At 37.7% G+C, this 13,740-nt stretch overlaps 1 protein-coding gene across 1 annotated transcript in view; it reads left to right on the top strand.

The window, feature by feature from the left end:
• GPC6 (glypican 6) overlaps positions 1-13,740 on the top strand; it is a 1,073,567-nt gene that overhangs the window by 958,117 nt on the left and 101,710 nt on the right. Inside the window, exon 5 of the mRNA XM_045566886.1 lies at positions 13,594-13,724. Coding sequence (XP_045422842.1) covers positions 13,594-13,724 — 131 coding nt within the window. The remainder of the gene's footprint in view (positions 1-13,593; positions 13,725-13,740) is intronic.

Genomic DNA, 13,740 nt, shown 5'->3' with positions numbered 1-13,740 from the left:
ACAGATGAAGTTAAACAGCTAACAGTGGAGAGGCCAGTGGGCTTGCTAAACTGCAACTTCAAACCTAGATCAGAAATTTGAAATGATTAGGAAGAATGAAAAATAATTACATGAGCTATCTTCCAGTGCATCTGCCATCTTGCTAAGGTCTAAATTGCAAATGATGTTTTGTAGTTCCAAGAGGTATTTAGCGTAGGCAAATGTGTCTTAACTACAGAGCTGAGAGTTCCATAGACTTGGAAATAAAATGGTTTTTACAAAGTTATTAAATATTATTACATGCAGCATTTAAAAGACAGCCACATTTTTGAAGAGTACAGCAACCAACACACTGAATATGGGTAGACAGGATTCCTTTCTAGAACATATCAACGTGCCTTTTCTTTAAAGTAAATGTCTTGCATTATCTTCTAGTAGCCCCAAATTATCTGTTCCTTTTCTTAGAATAATCTCTTAGCCTGTTTTTAAGATACACATTTGCTCTGAAAAACAGTAGTATTATTGATTTTTAAATACTCAAAGGTGTCTTATGGTTAATTCAGGTGTATTAGCAGAAATAACTTGACATATGTCTCTAGTAAGTTACAGATGGGAAAGCAACTGAAAATCAATTTTCAGAGTGTTGACTCCATCATCAAACAGTAGACATTCTGATTTTTTTTCTATTTTTCTCATAAGTGTGTAGACATTTTCTCCATACTTTTATCTTAAAACCTTACATAGGTATTTAAAAAGAAATAACAGGAAAATTTTCAGGAAAACATCATTGACATTGGATGTTTTATTTGACCAAGATAACTAAGATCTCCCTCCCTGAGGAACATCTCTCAATTGCAGGCACTTATTGTAATGTTTTGACATATTCTGAAAGCATTTCTGGGCCTTTCACATGGCCTTTTGAATATGGACATTTAAAAATACTAATGTTTAGAAGCAGGGATATTAATGGCTAAAAGCTTGAATACTGGGGTTTCATCATCTGGGTAGGCATCTATCTCTGTTCTCAGTACAAAACCTCTGGCTTCACTAAGCTTGTTTCATTTTTTTTCAAAATGGGGCTGAGAATTAACACCTGCCCCATAGAGGCAGGAAGACTAAGTGGGATACTGCATGTACCACCTCCCACAGGCACATAGGAAGTGACTGTTGACGGGTATCCCTTCAACAACTGAGCCACACGTCTGTTTTTGCATCTCTACAATGCATATCTGATGATGTGTTTTGTCTAAATCTTCCCTTATTATCCACTGAAAATGTGTAATCATTAATAGGACACCACACACAGCTTCATAATGCTGCTCCTATATTTCAAAGTCTGGCTTCAATGGCACTGTGGTTTCAGGATGGATTTGTGGGCTTCTCACCCATTTTCCTGAGACATTGATACCTTCCTGTTGGTTCTTTCAAGCCTACTTTGTTGTATCCATTTTTCTTTGCTTTATTTTGAGAGGAAACATAAGAACGGAGCTGAAAGTAAAGGTCAAGTATTTTTGTAGCAGGGCACAAATCTCTACAGCCCTTCCGCCTTTTAAATGTCTACTCCAAAGTACGACCTCCCAACGCCCACCACTTGCGTCCACAGTCTGCATCCCTATAGCTCTTCTTAAATCTCTACCACCTGTGTCCTTTGCTCTAACATTGAATACCTTTGTCCACTTTTGTCCCCCAGATGAGGGGCTCCCAACCTATAGTGAGTTGTATAATTATTTCATGATATATTACAATGTAATAATAATAGAAATAAAGTGCACAACAAATGTAATGAGCTTGAATCATCCTGAAACCATCCACCCCTTCTATCCCCAGTCCGTGGAAGAATTGTCTTCCATGAAAACAGTCCCTGGTGCCAAAAAGGTTGGGGACTGCAGCCCTGGACCATTTTGCCTCTGCTCACTTTCTGGTTGGTTTGTTGGATACTTGCCCAATACACCTGACCTAATTAACTCCAGGTGCTTTAGTATTCTCCCTCCTAGATGACCTAAAGTAATCATAGACTCATATGGTTTTGGAGCTAGAAAGCCCATGAGATATCTACAAATCCAAACATTTAATTTTGCACATGGGAATTAGTAAGCTCAATGTCAGTTACTTACGTTGTGACACAGGCAGTGCTAGAACCTGTGTCTCTTTTTTAGGTATTTAAAACCTTTGATGTTTGCATGGGAAAACAAATAATCTGGTTTTAATTCTGAAAGTTTAAATCAAAAAATACGATGTCTGCTTAAATGTCTGCTTTTTAAATGTAGAAAGTGTAGTAAATTGTGGGATCAGAGTTATGTTCTCTTGCCTTCCTTTATTTCTCTATAATAAAAATTCTATACTCTAGTATATGATTGAGGTTTTTGTGTTTATTTATAAATATCTGTGTCAATATGCTTTATCCTCAAATGAATAAATACTGTCTATTTAAAGAAATCTATCTTAAGTAGATAATCAGAAATAGGGACAAATCAGAGATAGGGAGTATATTTTATAGTAGGGCAAAATCTGGTAAGAATCTCTAAAGCCAACAAGAAGACAATGGCTGCAGAAGTTATGGTGCATTGATGACAAGAAATACTGTGCAGCCAGGAAAAAAGATGTCTTTGTAGAATAATAAGGGGATAGGTAACTATATGCAATTGAATTAGAAATAAAGAGTAAACACTCCATGTATAGCGTAACCCAAATATTATACATCCTAGAATTAATACCTGGAAGGAATATCACAAAATATTATCTGTAATTATCTCTGTTTTGATAGATGATTGATTGATTGATTGATTTACAAATGATTAAATAAATATGATTTATTTAGGTATGATTTTTATTCACCTCATCATCATCTTTTTTTTATATTTTCCAAATTTTGTATAACAAACACATAAACAGAAAACATTTGAAGATACAAAGAAATCCAGTAAGAATGTAGTTATATCTTCCTGAAAAACAAATAAATGAAGTTACCTTTCATTAAATGGCTGGTGTCAACTATTTCTTCTTCAGTCACATGTGTCTTGTAAGACTAGAACATACCACTGCATTCTCTAATCAGCACGGCTCGTTTTCCATGGTAAGCTCTGGAAGAGTCTGAACACTAAGAGAAGAGTCAGAAAGAGAAGCCGTGGCCCATGGCTTGCAATGGGAGGGCTGCAGGCTTCAGTTCCCAAAAGCACTTGTTTGTTTAATGCAGCTTCATAAAGAAGCAGGGCCAGAGAAGTGCAATCGTAATACACACACACAGACACACACACACACACACACACACACACACACACAATCATGCCCACCTCCCTGAGACTCCAGCAGATCTTGGCTAGAATGACAAGCCCAGGCAAGTCACTGACGTTAGTTCTTGCCTGTCCTGAACAGCACCTGCCCTCACCATCTATAACCTTGGGACTTTGGACAAGTTTTTTCACCTCTAGGGTGTTAGTCTCCAAAACCATTAAAGGAGATAATACCAGTTCCCACTTCATTGCAGTGTTGTGCTGATACAACTAATCTGTATGCCCTGAAGCTGTTAGTACCCAGTCAATGGTCAGGCCCATTGATGATACTACATGAGAACTCGCTCCCTCCTCCCTCTCTAGGACTTCCTCTCTCCATCTTTCCTTCTCTCTCCATCCGCCCCCTTCCTCTCTTTCTCTGTCTCCCTGTCCCTCCTACTCTCTCTCCCTCCTTGTCTGGAAAGTGATCTTTATGTCACCATGGAACATTTTAAAGACAGCTTTGAACAGGATGTAAAGGCAAAGGAAATAACAAAAGTCATCTTGCCATTTCACAGGGTGAATCAGAGATGAGAAGAGATGAAGTCATCACTTCCTAAAATGAGTTCTTTTTCCTTTTTTGAAACAATCCAGCTTTTTTCTTTGGGTCTGGTGATCCATGATACAGGACATACTGCACTTTTTTTCATTTTCCTTCTGGTTCACATGGCACTGAGCAACAAAATAATAAAAAATATCTATCTTTTTAATAATAGCAGCACACACACGCGAGTAGGAGAAAAGGGCTCCCTTTGCTTACTGAATTGCTCACTAATCACTTTATCTGGACCCAGTGGGGAATTCTACAACACACCTGACTTTTCATTTATTTATTTTTTATTGGTTCTGGGAGAGGTTTGTGATTCATTCCATGTAGGTTGCAAGCCCTTGTACTACAAGAACAAATGGTCTCTAGGGTGATTTGCTTTATTAACTTTTAGGGCAAAGGAGGGAAAAATAGAAGAATTGCTTAACTGCAATATGCTGGCAAAAAGTTTAGACTTTTGGAGTTCAATGACACTTTGAAATGTTTTAACTGGTCCTGCTCCTTAATGATAGATTGGCTGATTTTAGAGAAGGAGGCAACATGATGGAGTTCAAAGGTATCTGGCAGAAGGATAGAGAATTAGGCAATGGTCACAGTCCTCCCCCATGTGCCCAGCCAGGTCACTAGACCTTTCATGGCCCAGGGATGCAACGTTGTCCTCCACAAAATGAAGGGGTTGGACTGGATACTGTCCTCTTTCAGTAAGGTTTTATGGCTTCATGGATGATGATGGAATTAAACCTTTGTTATTACCTTTGTTGAGAAATGAAAGGAACTCTACTATCCATAAAGATATACTAATTATAAAATAATAATAAGCATTTGTTGTGCTTTATGCCTGGTGTTGCATGTAATCCCCCACAGTGGTGTAGAAAGAGTCTTTGTGATGACAGAGGTGGCTGCCAGAGCTCATGAAGGTTTAGTCAGTCTCCTGAGCTCACAGAGCCTGTGACAAGTCCTGACACACACCTCAGATCACGCCTTCCTTCATACTGCCTCTCAGGGAGAGCGAAAAGACCATCCAAGCTGCAAGAGATTCAGAATAACTCAAGTGTCATGTGCCCGTTTGAGTAAGGGGCAATGTGAGTGATTTTCTAGGTCTGTGAAGGATAATTCAGGATCACAGTACCTGTGTCGAAAAAGCGGAGTCACTAAGAGAGACTTAAAGAGATGCTTAATTGCAGCAAAGAAAGAATGAGAAAAATCTTAGATAGGACAAAAATGCTTTATCTTTATCATCTGTGCTCTCTCTTTCAATATTCTCTTTAAAAACAGTGAAGCATTTAGAATTTAGTAAGTAAAGAAAATACTGGGTGAGCACGTTGATGCTATTTGAGCAGTTTAGGTGCTTAGGATACCAGAGAGGGTGAGAAAGGACACAAATACCAGTCCAGGAGCCATTGTTTACAAAGAATGAGTTAATTTCCCTTTTTGGGTTCCAGTTTCCTAAACTATAAAACCAACTAATTGGTCCCAATTAATCTACTAGATACCAAAACCCTGTAGGAGGCACTAGAAACATAAAGAAACTTCTTGTCTCAAAAAGATCTTTAAGAATTCTTTATCCCTTAAATTCTGTGATTCATTATCAAGGAAAAGACTGATAGGTTGATGTGAATCATTTGAACATTCTAAGCTACAAATGACATAAAAACTTATTCGTATGAAGAATCAGCAGTAAAAATTTAAATAAAGAGTTATGGTTGGTAGTATACACTTTGATGTCCATCAAATTCATGATTTACAAGGCCTCTTTCTGGCTTATGATGTAACTAAACATCTCAAAGATATAATATAGCAGTGAGATGATGCTTTCATGAATATATTATATTTTTATGAAATACAATGCATCATTCTACTAAGGGAAACCAACGTCTGAAAATAAGTCCTGTAGATTCTAATTTCTGCACTGTGCTAGGACTACTAGTGAATTATTTTCCCCCACAATTTGCATTTTCTTTTGCAGTGTTGAAGCAAAATAAGCCTCTTTGTTTGCACTGGTTTTAGAATTAAATTAGTTTGTATATTTGTTCTCTCCTCCTCTTCCTGGATTTGGTTTCAAAGTAAACAGTTGTTTTCATTAAATTCTCTTTTATGTGGCTTTAGTTCTTGAGTTACTGTAATTATTCTGGGTGGTTGTCCCTGCTTTATTTTGGAATCAGATATCTGTGCACTGTTTTAAATTGCATTTAATTGGTTCACTTTCATTTTCTATTGCTTACTTCGATTTGTGGAACGGTGATTTCTTTAGCTACATCTGACTCCTGTCCTGGTCTGATCTTTTTTAAACATATTTTTATCTACCTAAACACCCGTACAGGGTTGGCAGAATAGGAAAAAGATGATCATCAATTTGATATTTACTGAATGTGGACAAATTACAAGAAAAAAAACAAAAATGACATTCGTCACAGAGATTGTTTGAATGTTAATGGCAAACTTGGAGTCTTGAAAAGGCAGCAGGAACTACCTTGTTTGGTAAAGCCAAAAATATTAACTTTTTTTTTTAAGGTTAACCTAGAAATAACCTCCGACAGAAGCAAAAACCAGCCACAGTTTTCAATTTCAAGCTAAAAGAACTAAAAAGTTATTTCTACCTAATAAAAAAGTACAATAAGATTCTGAATTCCCACAGAAACTCTTCATCTATGTTATAACACGTCAAAGGCCACCGAGGGGCCATTTACCCTACAGGGCAGCGCTAATAAAGTTTTGCGGGCATTTGCGATGGCGTGCATGGCCGGGGAGTCAGGAGGGGGAGTTTTAGGGTGGGAGAAGGTAGCAAGTTCATTTTTGTGAACTTACTAGAAGAAAATATAGGAAGATTTTAAAAATTTATTCTAACAATTCATTTAATGAATGTTTATTGAACACCTCTTAGGATCCAAATATTGCTCTAGGGGTTCGGATGATAACAGTGAACAAAACAAATGAAGTCCCTGCCCTCATGAAAAGTATATATTTAATAATATTTGGAAAAAGAAGGATAATAGAGAATATAATAAGTCAGCAAGTGATAAGTGCTATGAAGAATCAAGTAATAGGGAAAGAGTGACTGAGAGTTTGTAGGGTAGTTAGAGAAAGCTTTTCTAAGAAGTGGCTTTTGGGTGGAAACCTAAAGAAAATAAGAGAGTGAATTATGTCCATATCTCAGGGGAGAGTATTCCTGAAAAAAGAAAAAGCAAGTGCAAAGGCCCTGGGGCAGGGCAGGAGAGTGCCTGGCCTGTATGTAAGCAGGCCAGTGAGTAAAAATGTGAATAGTAATAGATTAGGTCACAGAGGTGAACTTGGAAGGGAGAAGGCCTGTATAAGCATGCACAAGACCAAGAAAATGTAAACAAATGATTGGTAAATTTGACTATAAAAAATTAAAAATTTCTGCATAGCAAGACTCACCATAAATAAAGTCAAAAGATCAACAAAAACTAGAGGAAAATATTGATAATTCATGTCACAAAACGGCTAGCTTTCTTGATTCTTTTTGAAACAGAAACTTCTTTATATCAAAATGAAAAAAAATCAATAATCCAACAGAAAAATAAAAGGACTAAGAATATGAAGGGAAAATGCAATAGAGATAAATAGCTTTTAAGCATATTAAAAAATGCCCAACTTTATTTATAATGAGGGAAATTCAAGTTAGAACCACACTGAGATGCCAATTGCTTACCCTATCTGATTGGCAAAGATCCAAACGTTTCATCTTAACCACATCTAAAAGTTTGAGGCTTAGAGAACCAGACACTGTCATGTATGGCTAGTGGGAACATAAATAGGTACAACTTTATGCAGAGGACTTTGGCAAAACTATCAGAATTTTATACACCCGTGTCTTTGACCCAGAAGTTTCACTTCTAAGACTTGATCCAACAGATTTATTTGCACATGTGTTGAATTATGTACAAGGGTATTCGCTGCAGCATTATTTGTGATGGCAGGAAACCCTGAGACACGCTGAGCAGTGAGAAATGAACTAGAAGACAGGGGTGGAGTCCGATTATGGATCTCTTTTTAAATTTTAATCCTTGGAAGTTCTTGAGCAAGTAGAATGATAACCAGGCTGTGTTTAGAAAAATTTGTCTGACATTGATTTCAGGAAGGATTGGATGTTGGGGAGACTTGGGAAACAACTTCAATGTCGTTTAAAGAGTTCTGATTGAGCTCCAAGGGGAGAATCCCAGGGTAGGGAGTGGAGGTGCCAGGGGTGGTTGGTATTAGGCAAGGCTGGTAGGGCAGCAACCAGCTTACAAGGGCCTTTCCTATGCCAGGCTAAGAGGTTCAGACTTTATGCCTTTAGGTCAGGGCAGTGGCCCAATCAAATTTGCATTTTTAAAAGACAAGTTCTGCTGGCAGTGTCAGAGATTAGAGAGCAGCAAAGCCAGACGTAATTTAAAAACTCAGAAATAAAAATTTTTTAAAACTCCAAAAGGGACATGGACCTACTGCCTGGGTGAGTTCAAGTTCCTTGCTCTCAAATCTGCCCTCTCTTCTGGGTATTCAGATCTGTCTGCCTGCTGTGACCGTGTCCTCCTCAATCCCCACTAGCCATGTTCTCTTTCCAGGCCTCTCCTGCAGCAGATTTCCACCCGAGATCTCAGGGGCATTTTAATTCATGGAAGTGGGTGAAAGCAAAGGACGTGTGTATTCAGCATGCCGACTCTTGTTAGCCACAGGAGACAGCACAGCCCCTAATTACCTCCATGCCGTGGGCATTAATCAGTCTCTATGCAAATATTGAAGCTGCTTTTTTCTTTTTCTTTTAATGAATAACTGGGTGTCAATGAATGAATTTACCACAGTGCTTTTAAAATTACTTTATATTTTTATTCTTTTGTATGCTTCTCGGTGGGGAATATTTCTCAGTTAAGCTAAAACAATGGGGCGGCAGATGTATAAGAGTGGGTGAGCATTGCTTCTAAAGAAAAGAGTGAAGTTGGGTGCAGCAGAATTCTGATACAACAATCAGTAGATTATGCTTATAGATGTCATTTTTTAAAAAATAGATTTTTAAGGACAAATTTAGATGATTTGATGAGAACTTTGAAATGACATATAATTATTTTGATTCAAATTTCCCTCAAAGAAAGGGGAAAAAAAGTTTTAATATTTATATGCCTCGTCCATGTCACTCCATGTGGGGCACTACTTTTGTACCCCTCACCAATTCACAGTGACACAGTGACACTCTTTGGCCTATAACAAATAGTTATTAAATTAAGTTGAACTTATTTGAATTAAATTTTTTCAAGGTGTTTTCCCTACCCTATAATTACTTAGAAAAATCATAATATCGCATTTTAAAAGACAGATTTTCTCTTCTTGCCTTCTCTAACACATTTTGAAAATCATTATCTTCCACATTAAAGTAAGTGACATTCAGCAAAATAATTTCTACTTTTATACCTCCTTCTCTTAGGAAGTAAGTTAAAAAATATATATGTTCATACAAAGTTACACTTAATATTTATATCCTAGAGGAACATAAACGTTCAAGAGTCCCCTTACTGAAAACATCAGTAAGAGAGTTTTCAATGTAATGCCATCTAGAGATCTGAGATACTGTCTAGCTCCCTGTGTCAGAGACTTCATTCTTCATAAAGTCAATACTCATGGAAAAACCAGAATCATTCCTTCTTGCAGCCCTATTCTATATCTCTCTCATGTGTACATCCCAAGGGACACATGTTTCCTAATCTGAAGCTAGCTGACATGGCTTTGGTGTACCATCATGCCCTACAGACTTAGAGCAAACTCTTTCTGTTTGTTCCCTTCAAGGCAACATTTTATTTTTTCTTGACTGTCCCAATGTTTGTAATCATGGGAGTATATCATAAATGCTGAATTTGTTTAATAGTAATTGAATAGAATTCTGAATATTTGGGCCCTGTCAAACAAAGAGGAAAAATGATCTGAGTATTTTATAAATATTGGCCTATGGCTGCTCCAGTTTTTTATTGCTACAAAATAAATTATCCCCAAATTTAGCAACTTAAAATGATAACCATACTACTATAAATCATAGTACTGTGGATCAGGAATTTGGACAAGGCTCAGCTGGTTGATTCTTCTGCTCCACATGGTGTTGACTTGGGTCACTAGGTGGCAACACATGGCAGATAGAATGATCTGGAAGGTCCAAGACAGCTTTGCTCATGTCTGGCACCTGGGCAGGGATGGCTGGAAATCTGGACCCAGTTGGGACTGTCCACCTACACATGGGCTCTCCAGCACTGTGATCTCAGAGTAGAAGTCTTGCAAGAGACAGAAAGTAGAACCAGTGGTCTCTTAAATACTAGCTCTGAAAACTGGCAGTGTCATTTCCACTGTATGCCATTAGCAATCATGGAGCCAACCCAGATTCAAAGAGACATACACCATACCTCTCAATGGGAAGCACATCAAAGGCTCTGTAATCATCTGTAACTGGTAAAGGAGAACATCATGAGAAAATAGTGCAGTTTCTTATCTCTCAGTAATGAACTCATCCATCAAAAGGCATCAAAACATTAATTTGACATACTAACAAGCACCAGCTATACATCTTAAAGTCATCCGTGTGCCTTTTACTCTCTTACTCCTCACATAAATTGCTGCCAATATTTTCACCAAAATATCTTGCAAATTGATCCTCTTGCTTCCATTTACAGTGCCTAGAGGTGGTGACTTATAAAAGTTAAACTTTGTTAAGAGGTAATTACGTGCCAGGCATTGTGCATATAACTTTATGAGCACTATGTCATTTCATTGCTCATACCGCCACTATAAGGTAGATACTGTGATAATCTCTATTTCGTAAGTGAAGAAATGGGACTTTGTGAATTAAGCAGCTCATACATTATCTCCCAGCCATTTAATGTGGGGGCTTAGATTGAAACACAGGCACCTGAATCCACAGCCCTCATTCCTCACCAGGAAGTCCATGCTTTTGAGAGCAGAATGCCTTGGCCCAGAGGCACTGCTTTACCTGCATCCTGGGCACCTCTGGTGGAGCCGCCACAAACTTCCTCCCATGCTAACACACAGTCAGTGTCTCTCTGTGAGCATTGCTATCACATGCTGAGATTTCAGTTATTTCTAATCCATCTAGAATTTACTCTCCATTTAGAAACAAAAATGACATATACTGCTTGAGCAAAGCAACAATCTTGTTTAAAGAGAAACAAAATTTGGATGACACAGAAGATATACACCGAAATGATCACCTGATCATTAGCTGACATACTATAACTGTCCTGGTTTAATTGGCAAGAGGTAACAGCTCCAAGAGCAGAGTTAAAAATAACATTCCAAATATTTCAAAATAGAAATGACACAGAGATAATTAAGGCAGCCCAGGATGGCAGCCTCTGGAGTAAGCTATAGACCTGTTGTGACTTAACTGGTTTCAGAGAAACAGCAACTACTCTCTTGATGTCACAAATTATTTTGTATTTTCTTCACCTTGGGATGATAGAGAGGCTAGTGTGTCCTATGCATGGCTTTCCTCAGCCCCAAGGTAGAAGGAGGGTTCTCCTTAAGCCCGGGGAGCTTGACTCATGACAGGCTTGCCCTACAGGTGAGAAGCAAACCTGTCCAGCAGAGATGCACATGGTTGCTCAGTAGACCACGCAGACCTGCTCTCTGTCTGGGGCCTGGGGCCAAGAAAGAGCTGCCATTTGATCAGAGGTCTCTTCTAAGTCCCAAGGCTGGACAGCTCTGATCTTCCACTGCTTCTGTCTTACCTTGTAATGTGTCTGAACTCGACCTCTAAAGGCAGTTGCTGTAAGCATGACCCTTTACAGTGGAAATGAAAAATACTGGAGGATTTTTCTAAAAAGGTGCTTTTCCTTTCATATCATGCATATTTAGAACAACATGGGAGCTGGGACTGAGGATGAGCATATCATACGAATACATGGATTTTTGTTTTTAAAATTTTTTTCCACTTGTGGGCATCCATATATGAGTTTTTGTGTAGACTTATCTATCAAATAATTTATTTTCACAAACAACTTTGTAGTAGGAAACATAAAAGCCCCCAAACCCACTATTGAGATCCCTGTGTCAGCCTTCCTCCCGTTCTTAACAAAACCTTATATATCATCAGTGCATCCATGTTATTTTATCCAGATATTTCACACACAATTTTATCTAAGCTTTTCCAAGAATTTGAACAATTTGTAGGTTTTTTGGTAAAAGCAACACGGTGTTTCAATTTACTGCTGTACATTCGTACTATTTAATGATTTATCAACACGTATTTCGATTAATAAGAACTTCTGAAGTTAATCAGCACAATAGTCACTACTGCTCTTATTATTATTATAAAAAATCATATAACATGAAATTTACCCTCAACAAATTTTTAAGTATATAATACAGTATGGTTAGCTATATGTACGCTATTCTTAATGATGATCCTGAGGTTTGTGAGACAATTTATATTGGCTTTTGAGCCTTCAAAGAAGAATCTAGTTGTAGATAGTAAAGTATTTTTACTTATATTGGTTTTTTTAATTAGTAATAGCCTAAACCAGATAACAAACAGTTTAAAATAGCATATTCTGACTGGTAACCTAAATTAAAATAAAATATATATATATACCACAAATTTATCATCTTAAGTTAGTTTATATAGCAGAGCAAATGAATTGAGACAAAGAACAGAAATACAGAGGCAAGCAGTTTGGGTAAGTGTAACCATTCGGTTGCATGTTTAATAGTGTTGGGTCATCAATAGGATTACATTTTTCCAAGCCCCAGGAGGCAACTGCTTAGAGAAGGTTACCATGGCCACATTATTCATGGTTGGGAGAGATGAGTTTGCAGGCCCAGAAGCCTATAAGGCTAATGCCAAGGTCAGGGAGGAGCATGGAACAGAAAAGCCAGAATCACCAGGGAGAAACTTCCCTACTTTATGATACAAATCAAACACCTTCTTGCCTTACCTATAGAAGGGAAGTTCTGCTAGAAGAGAGAGTGTTTTAATTTAAACAAGAAGTAAGAGAACCTTCTCAGAGACGTTTTTGACCCCATAATTTTAAACTGTGACTCTATATTAAGTCCTTATGATCCAATCCAAAACCTTGTCCTTTTTGCCCAGGCCACAGTGGCTTTTGGACTTTCAGTAGAGCTAATGTCTTCAACAGAACACTAAATCTTCCCAAGCAATACTCAGTTCAGTTCAATATAATTTCATAGACATTTTTGAGAGCTTACAGTGTGATGGGTACCATAATAGGTCTGAATGTACAAAACCAAGTAACAGAAGTTCCCCTTGTCTTCCAGGGAGTCTTGAAATTCAAAACCAGAAGGGCATGCTAGGTAGAGTGATAGCCTAAAGTAGAGACTGGCCTATTCTTCTTAGGAGATCCAGAAATGCTTCGCACAGATAGATATGTTTGAGTTGGATCTTGACATTTGTATATCCAAACTGATAAATTAGTGTTTCTTCTCCAAGATTCTCAGTTTCCCATAGGCTCCAGAATAAGAGAGGTCAGAACCCATTTTCTAAATGCAGTTGACCTCAGACCTAACATTGTTTTTATTTCATGTAAAATAATTAAATATTTTCAACATTTGGACTAATTTTCTTATTTTCAGGCCTCGTTCTGTACATGTAAAATAATTTTGAATCTTCAAATGAAATAACATGTGATTTTAAGCTTTTGTCATCTATTTCATTTTGGACTGTATAAAAGCAAATAACAAAAATTTGAATGTACAGTTTTTCAGCCAGTTGTTTTGAAAATGTTGAATCCCTGGTGAAGAACCAGAGCTCCCAATTCGCAAATAAATCATGTTCCTGTATTTTAACAGATGCAATGCTCCTGGTGGCAGAGCGACTGGAGGGGCCATTCAACATTGAGTCGGTCATGGACCCCATAGATGTCAAGATTTCTGAAGCCATTATGAACATGCAAGAAAACAGCATGCAGGTGTCTGCAAAGGTATTTGCATTAGTAA

The sequence above is a fragment of the Lemur catta genome, chromosome 13 (genome assembly GCF_020740605.2).
Source record: "Lemur catta isolate mLemCat1 chromosome 13, mLemCat1.pri, whole genome shotgun sequence".
Lineage (NCBI taxonomy): Eukaryota > Metazoa > Chordata > Mammalia > Primates > Lemuridae > Lemur > Lemur catta.
Note: the sequence above shows the minus strand (reverse complement) of the source record. Positions and strands in the feature narration are given on the sequence as shown.